Source organism: Lacerta agilis, chromosome 1 (genome assembly GCF_009819535.1).
Source record: "Lacerta agilis isolate rLacAgi1 chromosome 1, rLacAgi1.pri, whole genome shotgun sequence".
NCBI lineage: Eukaryota > Metazoa > Chordata > Lepidosauria > Squamata > Lacertidae > Lacerta > Lacerta agilis.
In genome coordinates, this window is record NC_046312.1 from 79825041 (window position 1) to 79839296 (window position 14256).

At 45.3% G+C, this 14256-nt stretch overlaps 1 protein-coding gene across 1 annotated transcript in view; it reads right to left on the minus strand.

The window, feature by feature from the left end:
- Positions 1 to 11554, minus strand: part of DTX4 (deltex E3 ubiquitin ligase 4) — a 36458-nt gene extending 24904 nt beyond the window's left edge. The window contains exon 1 of the mRNA XM_033157885.1: positions 10430 to 11554. Within this exon, the coding sequence (XP_033013776.1) occupies positions 10430 to 10640 (211 nt within the window). The 5' untranslated portion in view covers positions 10641 to 11554. The remainder of the gene's footprint in view (positions 1 to 10429) is intronic.
- Positions 11555 to 14256: the final 2702 nt, after the last annotated feature.

The following is a 14256-nucleotide window of genomic DNA, read 5'->3' on the forward strand; positions in this document are numbered from 1 at the left end:
CAAATATAAAAAACAGATTTACTACCTTTTGTTAATGGTTAAAATGCCAATGGAGAATAACTCGTCATCAAACAATGTGCCACATCACTCCCAAATCTGCAACTCTAAACAAAAGTGGATGTGTGGCATCAAGGTGATTTGGGGTTCCATTTTATGTAAAGCAGCCTCCACCATCCTGAGCAGTTCCAGAAATTGCTTCTGAGAATAACAGCACCATGCAAAGCTGCACAAGGAACAGGTGCCTGGCACAGATGGCTGAACACTCTGGATTAGCAAGTGATCAAACAATGAAAAGGAAAGGATAAACCTGGATCATTTATTCTGTTGATTGTAGTTTAAGCCTGAATTACATGAAATGCTTTATAATTTAGCAGTAAATGCACTGTAGCAAGCACGTCACAAAAGAAAGGCGCTGCTGTGATTGGTTTCTGTTCCATTAAAATGTCTGAAGAATTTATTGCTGGAGTGAAAGAAGGTGGGCATAAATCAATAAAGGCAACCAGCTTTCTATGGCTAACACCTGGATATTCCCCCTCCCCCCGTTTTGATCTCTTAAAAATTCCTTGCCTCCTTAGGCTTGAGCGAATAAAAACCCTGCCATCAGGGAAGACCACACACACCATAGCAAGGTATTTCAGACAGAAAGGGCATTTTCTGAAGAAATTATGTGGGGAGGTGGACTCAAGAAATAATCAGGCAATACAATGGAGAAGCCTGTTACAAGCTAAACCGCAGTACCACTAGTGCAAACCCTATAATTTATTATAATCCATCACAAGAAGGGGAAGGAACCAGCATAAGGGGGGAGGGGGGTGCTGGAATTTCAGCATCTGGCTCCATCCATCAACCTTGTGGGAAAATCCTCCCGCCACTCCCTGGGTCATTCTGAATCAGGCCTTCAGCCTCCCATTCAACAAGGGAAGAAAAGGGACAATAGCTATTCAAGACCTTGCCAGGGTCACAACCCCTCTACCATCAGAACTCCTTAATGACCCCAAACAACAACATTCATAGCAACTGGAGAGGGAGAGGAGGGGAGACAGGCAGAACAATTGCTCATTCAGTCTGGGGTGTGAGGGGACTTCTGCCCACCCTCCTCAGAGGCAGCTTCTCAACAGGATATTGACAGCATTCCCCTTTCTCAAGGAGCCAGAAGTTCTTTGGCTGCCAAAAACTGGCCTGGTATCCTAACCTTAAAAAAGATCTGAACAACCCCACTCACATTTAATGGGATCTAGCCTATGTTCACATGCATAATTACTCGTTTTAATGGATTTTTAATGCACTTTTGTGTCTATCTGTTCTCAATCAGAGGAGTGTAAAGAGCACCAGGAACAGAATTACACCTTGTCCTTGAAAGAGTATGTCCTCCCCCCCCCCCACCTGAAGTGTCAGTCCAGGTAAATATTAGTGTGCCTTCCATTAGTCATGGCAAAAAAAAATGATGAAGACTTCACACATTACAGGAAAAAAGGATTGTACCTGAATACTGTGTGTACCCACAGTGTCCCTCAAAATATGTGAAAGGCAACCTTATTTTTTCACCCTGTGTCTATGCAGTATGCACACGCTGCAGGGAGTGGTAACCAACCCCAGGTCCTGGCAGCATGCACACTTAGTAAAATAGAGAAGAATAGTCCTAAAGTGTGGAATAGGAATTCTAATTTGTATTAGTGACTGTATTTATTCTGCATTAATTAATTTAGAATGGACTAAGTCTGGAGTAATTACATAAATTCAATTGATGGAGGATAAAACAATCAATGGCTATGGGTCCTGGTGGCAATTTTGCCTCTAGTATCACACTCAGGTGCTGGGGACCCCAAGCAAGACAGTGCTGTTGAGTCCATATCCTCCTTTTGGGTTTCCTATAGAAACTGCTTGATACAGAATCCGTTCATTGGTCCATCCAGCCCTGTGCTATCTGGAAATGCCAGGGATCAAGCCCAGGACCTTCTGCATGCAAAGCAGATGTCCTACCACTGGGCTACAACCCTTCTCAAGCAGCAGCATCTTGTTGGCAACAACGAGAACAAAAGGCTGAACTAGAGAGGTCTTTGGCCTGATCCAACTTGGTTCTTCTTAATGTTAGAAGTATGGTCTTGTGAACGGCCCCTGAAAAGAGCAAAAAGCACTGGGGTGGTTGGGATGGGGACCAGACCATGAAGCTGTGTTACAACTCCCACCTCACTCCTGAGAAGACTTTAGTTTGAATAAGGTGGACTGCTGGAAATAGCCTCTGTATGATGACTTACTACCCATCATGGCTGGATTCTGTAGTTCTGCTGCTAGCACAGGGACGCTCCAGATAAGGAGGAACAGAGAAATGGAGAGCAGTGCTAACAGAGATATGAAGGCCTGGGAAATTTTCTTCTGCTGTTCCTTTCCTCCAAAATGGGGGAAGGGCACAGAAAAATTGGGGGAAACCAGGGTCCCCTCCAATTTTTCTGTACCCCGCCACAAGCCTTTACGTGTCTAGTGCTGCACCTTACAGCAGCAACTTATTGGGCAAGTATTCACAGTAAGAATTGTTTCAAGCAGTCTTCACATGACGCTCATCAAACATATGAGCCCATGCTTACTGGAATTTATGGGATTTATATTTCTTTCTTTAAAAATTCAAAATATTTGCTACCCACACTTCACCAAAAGATGCCACGATGAAGAACAGGAGTGTGAATAAAAATTAATCCACACAAAACATATACACACAATTTAAATCCAACATGTAAATATAACACAATATCGGGAGACAAAAACAAATTAAACCCAAACAGCTAAAGAGCAAACCGGAAAGAAAGAAAAAGTACTGTATCTCAAATGCTAAAACACTTCTCTTGGTGCTGAAAAGCTTGTAGTCTCTTTCTCTCACACATGCAGAGCAAAACCCACCATGCTCTTTAATGGTTTTACCCAAGTCTCTTGCTAGCTCCTTATTCAAATATTTTTTTCAAAGCTGAGTACAGGATGCAGAGGTTATGTTCTTCATTCAGACCTGGAAAGCAAGCTAGATGATGAACTGTACTATATAATTCATCAGACCTTCTAGTGCGATCTGTTGGATCAACCAGGGTTCAAATATGAACTCAACCATGGCTTTATAGGACACCTGAGAGGCACTGTGGATAGACTTGTCTGTCTTAACCAGGGAGATGTGGGTTCAAGTCCCCACTCAGCCATGAAACGTAATAGGTGACTTCATCTAAGGCTGCTGTGAGAATAAAATGAGGTACCTTTCATGAGATCTAAGTCTTTGGTATGTCCCTCAGGACATGGTCTTACAGTTGGATTCACTCATGCAATGCATTTAATCGGTCATGTGAGGGAATTTCTGCCTGCACTAATTCTCCTCCCATCCACACTGTTGACATGGCCACTGTAACCACCATCTGTAAAATGGGAGGAATAATAAATTCACAAGCGAGTTGAAGTCCTACAAAACACCCTGAAAATTAAAAGTGAAATATAAGGAAAAAGAAATTAATCTCTAGATAAAATTCTAAACTTAACGGGCAAAAATCCTTTACTATTCTTTCCTCAGGCAAATGAATGTCTCCCCTAACTACAGACACCCTGCTAGATTTGAAGGAAACTTTTGTTTATTTGTTGGTATTCTTCTTCAGCCTTTCCTTTTCCAAGAGCAAAGCAAACATTAATCTCCGCCTGTCTCAGAGCTGACAAAGGCCTATAGACAGGCCGGCAGCCTGCCTGGCCCACTTTCTTTCCTGACCCACTGGCTCTAGCGCCAAGTTGGGACGAGTTTAGACTTCAAAATTAGTTTTGACTTTGCTTCAGCAAAATTCAGCGAGGGAGGTGGAAGGACAGGCAGACACACTGCTCTTATCACCGTGGCAACCACTCAAAGAGGAGAAGGACAGTGCTTTTATTCAAGAGGAAGGGAGTGAGTTCAGGGAAGGGGTGGGGAGCGAGGGAGCCCAGGCCACCACCACACAGACAAGAGATGGCCTGCATGCTAATGACTAGAGAGCAAAAGCACACCCTGCAGTGCTAACTCCTTCAGTAGTAACTGCATCACAATGTTTGGTTCACATCCGCCATGCTGAGGAATGGAGTGGCCAGAATGCTAGTTTTAGAGGCACCGTCCACATCTATACAAACACATAGATATGCACAACCAAATTCTGCAGATGATCCATCAATATTAGTGCAATTGTTGCATCCACCACAATTTTCCTGTATCAGGATAGCAAAAGCTCTGCCTATAGATAAATTCCTATGTAACTTGGCCATTAAAGTGTCCAATGAAATAGATTAGCCACAACTGGAGGATAAAATCTCTCTAAATCTCTCATCACGCAATGCATACTCAGCTTACAGAGTTCATTTCCAAATGGTTTTTGGGTGGTCACCAAACACCAATTCCTTTTTTAAATGGGTGAGTTGAATTCATGGAGAATAGGATAAGATCACCATAGGCAAATGGTACCACACACACCTCTCTCTCAAGTCAACGTGCATAGGATCAAATACTTGCCGTGTTATTTTGGTGCCAGGGACACAAAATCCAAAAGTGCCACTCCTTGAGAGTAAAAATATGTTGATTCAAATTGAATAACTTAACAAGTTTCTGCCCTTTTTATGATACTAAAATCCAGCTGCCTGAGGCAGCTGCCTCTCTCTGTCTAACGGTAGGACTGACCCTGACAGACATGGCAATCTCTCGCAAGTTCACAGTGTAAGCTTTCCCACAGCATCTGGCTACTGCACAGAATGCTCAGCTAGATTATTTTTTTGTCTTGCTAGGCCAGACCATTCTCATGTTCTTACAGGGTCTGGGCACTCAAACATGGCAACCCCTGAACCAGGATATCAGGGGTGGCTAACCTGTGGCTCTCCAGATGTTGCTGGACTCCAACTCCCAGCAGCTCCAGTCAGCATGGCCAATGATCAGGGGCAATGAGAGCTGTAGTTCAGAAACATATGGCATGCTGAAGGTTAGCTATCCCTTCAGTTGATGAATATCTGATAAGTCAGGCAATAAATTTAACCTTACAAGTCTCTGTTTCACAATTGACAGGTGGAAACCCACAATCAAGACGTTGCCTCTTCCCTTGCTTTCCCACTGCCTTTGCCTCAGCATCCATCTGCTGCTCACTGATAGTTCCTTATGACATGATATATGTGTGCTGATATGTGTGAATATGTTGCATCAAAATGGCAGCTGAAGGGGTGCTGGGAGCCACAGCAAGCTGTAGGCATGCAAGACAGATAATACAGTAGCTCTTTTACTGAGTGTACATCTTCATTACCTTGTTAATCCTTCTGCCAGCCCTGTAAACGTAGGCAGGCCATATTAACACTCCTTCTAACAATCCTGTTATGTGCCATATTAATTAGCAAGACTAAATAAAGAATATTAAAAGCCTGAAGGAACAAAGCTCTTTTGGAAGGAGTTCCACAACCAGTGTCCCAAGACTAAAAAGGCCCTGGATGGACTAAAACTGTCCAGCTTGGGCTGATGTTGACATATGAATCAGGAATACCCACTCCATACTGTAGTTCACTCTCTTAACTTGCTCTACTGTACCACTAGTACAGCAGAGCTAGATTTTCAGACTGGGGTTCCTAACATATGCATTCCAGGCAGCTATTGCACTGCTCTGAGCAGAAGCACACAAACTGTCCCATAAGTCTTCTGTGCTCCTAACATTTTATCCACACACCATTCTTTATGTGCGTGCCCATATTTCACGCAGAGAGGAAGAAAGCATGCATCAAGGCTCTGAGATGAATTTCATTTCACAGTTATGAGGTAACTTCAGCGCCGCAGGGATGAATGCCTCCACTTCACAGCCTGCCTTCAAGGCCAGGCTTCAAAGGGTACAGCAGAAGCAAGACAACTAGGCCTTATCGTGGAAAGGCCCCAGAATACTCAATTCCCATGATTCCAGAGGGGAAATAAAGCATTATTGGGTGGGTGGGTGCATTTTTGCCCCAGGGTGGGGGGCACATATAGCAATGGGAGGACGCTTAGGTAGGTGGGGTGTCACAACTGTTTGGTGGGCTGGGAGGAGCATGATTTACATCAGTGTTTTTCAACCTTTTTTGGGCAAAGGCACACTTGTTTTATGAAAAAAATCACGAGGCACACCACCATTAGAAAATGTTAAAAAAAAATAACTCTGTGCCTATATTGACTATATATAAAGTAATTCTCTTGAATAGGAATCAAATAAACATAATTTTCCCCACGGCACACCAGGCAACATCTCGCGGCACACTAGTGTGCCGCGGAACAGTGGTTGAAAAACACTGATTTACATGGCACTCCCAAACTCAGGCAGAAAAGTATTTGTGGCAGTAAATTCTGTGGCAGGGCAGCGTGGGCACCTAAGCCACACAGAAGGTGTGTGAAGGCAAAATGTTGCTTGCAGGATGCCCAAATAACATTCTAGAACCATTTTAGTCATGCTAGTTGACAACCTTCAGCAGGAGACAAACGGAGGGAGTGTGTCCCTGTTGAACCTTGCAGACTTTTCTTCAGCTTTCAGATCCATCGTCCATAGTATCTTTCCAGACTGCCTGACAGGCATCTGCTTCTAACAGATAGGCTGGTAGCTGAAGGGGGTGAAAGGAAATTGCAGCTCCAACCTTATGGGAAATAACCCGTGGAGTGCCAGGAGGTTCTGTCTTCTCTCCCCACTCACCCCACCTTTCAAAATCTACATCAAGCTATTGGGAGAAGTAGGCTGATGACCTCCAATAATCTTCTTTTGTAGCCCAGGAAGGCAACTGATTCTTCAAACTGTCTCTGGAATTAATAGTGGGCTGAATGGGGGATAATAAACTAAAGCTTAATCCATGTAAGTTAATGATAGTGAATGGATTGGTTGATGTAGTGTGCCCCCAAAGCACACTATGTCAGTGTTGGCACAAGCACAGCATGCGCACACCGTTTGCACGTACATATATGCACACAAACACATACATACACATTCATATATACACAATTTTTTGCTCTCATCCCCCCCCAGCAGTTGGCTTGAAAAAAAAGGCATTCTAGCTTTTTCCAAGACTAATTGGCAAAGGAGAGAAGGCTTTGATCTTCATGAAGACTGCAGATGGGAAGTGTTAACCCTTCATTCTCCAGCTATGACTGGTCCCCCAACACACACACACACACACACACACACACACACACACACACACACACTGCATTTGGCCTTGAAAGCGTCCCCTGGGGACCTGTTTTCAAGCCTAACTGATGCTGGGGGGTGGGGTAGTCTGTGGGCTAGACAGGAAGGCTCCACAAATTGCATCGAGGCTGTGGGTTTCCAGTTCCCCACCTGGGATTCACATATCTAAATGAAGTAAGAGAAGTAATATCATGCAGGGGTTCTGGAAGGCAGTTCCTAGCATACAGGGTACCAAGAAAGAAAGGGCAGAGTAGAAGTCCTTCAGATAGTTGCTAGTGATGCTGCTGTAGGAATGATTATCAGTCATGAATGTACTGGGCTTGTATATTCTCCACAGTGCATTTAAGCTCAGCTTTAGAGTCCCTACCATGAAGACTACAAGTATCTATTTGTAATGATACCCTCTGTATGGTCCTAGGGAGGCCTGGGCCTGGGCCATCAGCTTCTTACTTGTGTTCGAAAGAATAGGATCACAGAATTGTACTATAGCATACATGACAGGTGGCCATCCAGCTTCAACTTAAAACCTCCAATGTGAAGGAGAGTCTACAATCTCTTGTGGGGAGTCTGTGCCACTGTGTCAACCAACTCTTAGTGTCAGAAACTGATGTTTAGTCAGAATATCCTTTCATAACTTGGGTACCTGCTATTTAGAGTGACTGTGAAGTTCTGTAAATCTTAAGCTAGTTGTTTTTGAGTTTAAACTGATTTTCATTGGTTTATTGTATTTTCCTATCTGTTTTATATCTGTAAGATGCTTTAGAAACCATTTTTGGTAGGAAAGAAGGATAAAGACAATAATGTATGTCCGAAGAACTGGGCCTCTGCCTGCAAAAGCTTAGGTCACAATATATACAGTATTTGCCATTTGTTAAGGCAGCCTTCGCCAATCTGGCGCCCTCCAAAGGTTTGGGACTACAATGCCTAGCAGCTGATGGCAGTCCAACACATCTGGAGGGCACCTGGTTGGCAAAGGTTGCTTTAAGGTGTTAGAGGACTCCACAGATTTTGATTCTCTTCATACTGTCATTTTTTTAAAAAAAATCTCACTTTTATTTTAAAATAAACTGAAGGTAAAATGTATTTAGAGATGATGGGAGGAAAACACTCCTTCAAAATGACAGACCAGATACAGGGTTTGCTTCAGCCCTGGAGCGAGCAGAACAAATGGCCATAGGATCGGCTGCTGATTTATTACATTTTCAGAGCTTTCTTGAATGGAATTATTTAAAAATATTTCCAGCTTCTCAGCACCCAAAGTTAGAAAACTGACTATAGATCTCTTGCAGTGTCCCCCTTGCCCTCAGATGAGCTGTAAGCCTCCTTCTCTTGTCCTTCTTCTGTTCAGTTAGAGGATCCTCCCCTAAAATATTCCTGTTCAATTCCTCTGTCTTGCTTTCAGCATCTCTTCCTCCCTCATCTAGCTTCAGTCTATCCAAAATGCAGTCTGCTGCACCAGAAGGGGAGGCTCTCATTCCTATGCACTGTGGTGGCCTGATTCACCTGTTATCTCCTCCCAGCTCTCCTCCTGATCCAATAGCTTTACCTCTTCTTGAAGTGAGCTCACTGGCAGTAGCAAACCGGGATTCCCAGCCAAGGAGGCTGATGGCTTTCCCAGGGTATTTTCCTCTTGTCAGCAAAGACAGCACTCAGACTCTCTCTCTCTCTCCACCTACAATTGATTCCCCCCCCCTTTCAATCATGAGACTGCAATTGCATCACTGGAGGTATTTCAAGAACATTTTAACTAGAGGCATTCAGTCCCTCCGGTAAATCCTTTGATCAAGGTGCTTATAAAGGGGGGGGGGAGGTGGAGAGCAAGAGTAGCAGCAGCACTGAAGCACCACCCACATCTCAACCAATGTTTCAGCAGGACTTTATTCAGTTTGCCATTCAATATCACACTACTATTCCCCTGCCCCACAACCCTAGCTAACAGCAGAAAACTGAAAGAAAACAGACAACTGACAGAAAATAGAAATAACTTCCTCCAGATTTCCACACACGAGTTCTAAAGGTTAGCATACATCCTTGATGAATGTCCCTAAACATTTATTTTGGTCAGAACCAGTAGTAAACATCCATCCACTCGGAGGCATATGGTTCTTTTTGCAAGACTCCAGGGTGAAAGAGGACTAGCGAACCCTCAGGGTGCAAACAGTTTCATTTCACTCGGATTTGTTGATACTCTTTAACAACCTTTTAATCACCCTGGGTAAGTAAACCACTATCTGCCACTGCCTGTCAATCCACAATTACAGAGGAAGTGGGATATTCTAAACTGCATTATTTCAGAGGCACGGTGTGTGTAATTGACTCCAGACCACTTAAAATGCAGTGCAAAGATTTTGAGTACAGTGAACATAATATTTCTTCACGATTCCTGGGGAATGGCTATTGTGAAATTCTGGTTTTCTTTGTTGCTCGGACTTGCTCTGACCCAGCCAGTACCTAAAAAGTTCCAATATATCCCATATTATTCCCCCAATCTTCACACTTCTCTCCCTGGACTTACAGTAGGTGATCAAACTATGTTTCCTCTCTGTTCTGAGGCACACAGTCCAATTCTATGCATTTTTACGCAAGACTAAATCCCACTGAGCCCAATGGAGTTTACTCCCAAGTAAACCCCCCCCCCCCACTGCCTGTGGCCCAGAAAGCCCTTGCCACCCCGCAGTCGCACACTTGCTTTTCCTTTGCAGGTATGCAAGCGCTTGGGAGTTCAAGGCACCTGAGAATAACTAGCAACGGGCACTTTCGGCTGTGAAGATGACTGAGCTGCGCAGGCAGTTCCCAAACTTGTACTCGCGTTAATCCAAAGTACAATGTTTGCCCGGGTTAAAGAGGAACTCCGAAGACATCCAGGTGGCCGAGAAACCCTTAGATGTGCCCCCCCCCCCGGTCTCATTTCTGCCTTTTCAGTCGCCTTATGGGTTAGGGACCTCTGCCACGCCAGCGTGCCGCGCGCACCCACCTCGGGCGACTACTTCTCCAGGCTTGGGAAGGGATATATTTCAGCCACCCCATCGATTCATCTCTTACGCCGCCTTCCCCTCCCGTGCCAATCGAGGGGCTGATCCCACCACGGATCTCCACCTAGATTACTTTGGACACCACGTCTCTCGATCCCAGGGCTTCGATCCCCGGTGTGGCCTTTTGTTAGGCAAGGAAGGAAGAGACGGGACCGGCCAGGGAAGGGAAAGGAAGGCGAGGACCGGCTCCCGGGCCACGCGGTAGGGTGGGCGCTCCAGTCCACGCCGGGGCACACTCACCCGTGTCCTGGCGGAACTGGTGCATGGACTGCAGGTCGATGATATAAGGCGACAAGCGGTTGTCCACCTGGCCTAGGACGACGCTTCCCCCGACTCTCGGCCCGGATCGGATCACCGCCTCGATGTGGTGGCTCACAGCGGGGCTGTAGGGTCTCCAGCGCCCGTGCTCGTTCAGCCATTCCCAAACCACCACGGCCGAAGCCAACAACATATTGGTGGCAGTCTCCTGCAAGCAAGCAAGCGCTCCCGATCCTAAGCGGCGCCCGGAGGAGCCCTTTTTCGCCCGGTCAGCGTCCGATCGGTCTCATCTACCCCCTTTAAACTCTGCAACGTCACGGCCACTAGCTGCCTGGCTGCTCCTTGGATCAGTTCCAGATCTTGCTCTTCTTGTCAAATCTTTCCCTTCCTCTCCCTGGTAGCGAAGAGCTGGGCTTTGCGGGGTTCACAAGCGCCTCGATTCTGCTCGCTTCATGCACCTTTTTAAAAAAAGGCTTCTAAAGCTCTCATCCCACCCACTTGAAGACTCTTGCTTCACTGCCTATAAAAATGCATGCATTTAAAAAATAACAAGGATCCATCCACTCAGCGAGCTGGAAAAGCAGGTTCCGTCATTTGCTCTGTAAAGTGGCTCCGAGGGGAATTTCTCACTATCTTTACGGCGAAAGGAGGGTGACTCAGTTACACCAGTTGCATCTCCTCCTCCTCCTGTTTTCCTCTCTGCAGCTGCACGGGGGATCCTTCTCAGCAAGCCCTTCTCGGAATTTCATGCTCTAGTTTTTCCCCTCCTCCCCCTCCTCCCTGTGCACTAGATGCAGCAATCGCTCCAGCTCCCCCTCCCTGTTGCTTTTCTGCCTGCCTCCTTTCTACGAGGAATCCGGGTGAGTGGGATTTTCTCGGCACAGCAGGAGAAATGCAAGCCTCCGCCAGACGCGATGCCCGCTTTCCACAGCGGAGAAACAATCACCCATTGCACGGCACGGGCACTTCACTCCTGCCTATTGCAACCCGCAGCCTCTCCCGCTACAACTTCCCTGCCTTAGCTTAGCAAGGTTTTGGAGTAGGAGCCGCAGCACGAGCTCCCCGGGAACGCGACGTCTCGAGCGCGCGAGCTCCCTCCTCCTCCTCTCACCACCATTACCTCATGCTCGGCCCCCCGCCCCTAAGCCCACCCCTCTGGCCAGCATCAGGGCGCCATCTGCTGACCGTAGAAAACGAAGCAGCGGCAGCAGGGACTGAACCATCGCACGCAAAACAGGGGGTGGCTCACTTGCCACCACGAGCAAACAGAAGAGGAAGGGAAAAGCAAGAGAACGTGCATGCAAGGAAAGGCCCGTCTGCAGAATCGCCCGTGCCTTTGCTTTCCAGCCAGGCCCACTGATTTGCCACTGCTTCTTACTGCAGCCTCTAGTGCCCTCCAGCATTTGCCGAGAGAAAAATTAGGTGAAGCAGTTGGATGTGAGAATAGTTCCTTCACAGCTGAGATCAGAGGAGGCAGTGGCGATGAAGCATTCCTTTGGGTCATTCCCTGTTAAATAATTTTGCAACTTTAAAATGCAACGTTAGTCCTCTCTCCTAAAAAGCACAGCTTTCTGATATTTTCCAGGGGCCTAGCTGTGTTAGTATTTTGCAGCAAAAAGAACAAGCAATCTTGTGGCACCTTAACAGACCATTACAGCATAAGCCTTCCTTGTGACAATACTTCAAAAGTGTTATCCTGAGTTATAGGGATATATGTACGCTACAACTCAGGTTCACACATCTGGTGAAGTGGAGTGTTTGCTTATTTGCTTATGCCATGATAAATTTGTTAATTTTTAAGGATGCCACAATGTTCGTTCTAGATATGACAATTCTACCTATTTCTAATCTATCTTGCTAGTGTAGAAGCTAATTACATCTTTTAAAAAAACAACAACCTATGGTCATTGCTTAGAGGCTGGATCAAAGCAAATCAAGGAAGTTAAAAACTGGTGGCCATATTAGTATGTTCTAGAAATATTTTATTTGGAATTATTTCAAAAGCACTTTTCCGTGTACAAAGTGCTTTACACATCCTATTTTTAGCTGCACATCAAGTGTTTGAAGTCAGTTGTTGTTGTTCAGTCGTTCAGTCGTGTCCGACTCTTCGTGACCCCATGGACCAGAGCATGCCAGGCACGCCTATCCTTCACTGCCTCTCGCAGTTTGGCCAAACTCATGTTAGTAGCTTCGAGAACACTGTCCAACCATCTCATGAAGTCAGTTAGGCTGTATCATTAAGTATGAATTCAGTGCATGCCTGAATCTAATATATACCTGTACATGTGGCCAGGATATCTGTTAATGGTCACTGATTGCTTTACCTGAGCAGCCTGGCCATTCTTTTGTGATGATAAATACTTTAATTCCTGAAACCAGGTCACAGGCTCACCTTTTTCATACAGGTATCTGAAGAAGTGTGCATGCACACGAAAGCTCATACCAAGAACAAACTCGGTTGGTCTCTAAGGTGCTACTGGAAAGAATTTCCTTTTTCATACACAAATACATCCTTAAGACAGGTAAGCAAAAGACAATGGAGAGGCTTTCCTGTTTCCTTCCTCCTTGAGGTCAATTTGGGAGTCAAAATGGCTTCAGACTGCTCTCCTGTACTGTTTCAGACATGTGGTTTATATACTTATGTATCTGTTTGCCTTGTTTATTTTGTATTTGGGACCTTAGAATTCTTATAACACGTATTTCTTTATTATAGATATTTCCCTGATTCCCACCAGCAGTAGTCAATATGGAGCAGGAGGGAAGGGGAACTCGTTATCTGACGATTTCATGAACTACAGGGAAAGGAGGGGGAAAACAAGGAAGGTGTTTTCCCATCACAGCCATAATCCAGCATCTTACCTGAACATGTTTGGATAACATATTGCAAGCACTTAACAGTTTTAAAAGCTAACGTGTCTCTAGAAAGCGTAAACAGTAGAATTATTTCTTAGGAATCCTTCTCCAGTCCCAAGAGTTCAGAGCCAACTCTTCACATAATGCACAAGATCAGCCATTACCATTGTTGAGTTTCATGTACAGTGGTACCTCGGGTTACGAACAGTCTTGTTTACGAATGCTTCAGGTTACGAACTCCACAAACCCGGAAGTAGGTGTTCCGGGTTGCTAACTTTGCCCCGGGATACGAACGCAATCCGCTTCCAGGGCCACAGGACGCCCATGTAGGGAATGCGCGCCTCGGGTTAAGAATGGACTTCCGGAACGAATTAAGTTTGTAATCTGAGATACCACTGTACGTTATACAGTATCTAATTGCACAAACGTATTTCGGGAGGAATGGTAATCCTGCTTTTATTGTTGTTTGTAGAATTGTAGAGTTGGAAGGGACCCCAAGGGTCATCTAGTCCTACCCCCTGCAATGCAGGAATTGTGCCCACAGCCATCCCTGGGTAGGCTTGAACCACCAACTTTCTGGTTAACAACCAGACATATTGAACAAGGTTCATATTGATTCTTCACATACATATGTATATCTGTGGCCTATACACCAATTCTCCTAGATGGGTGTTCTGATTGTTAGATGCAATTGTTAATTCCCTGAAATCTTAAGGTATGGGAAAGGCTGAATTTTAGTTTACACTGGTGTTATATAATACAATTTTTAACGGTGTTTCAACAAATGCACTTCAGGTTAAACATCTCTATTTAGATAGCTGGTGATGGTGTTAAGAGAAGCAAAGCAGCTAGTAAGCCTGATCTTTATTAAACTGTTGCAACAGGGTCCCTACTCACCACACGCAGGAGGGAGAAGAACCCTGAACAATGGTGTGCAAGCCCTTATAGAGACTTTT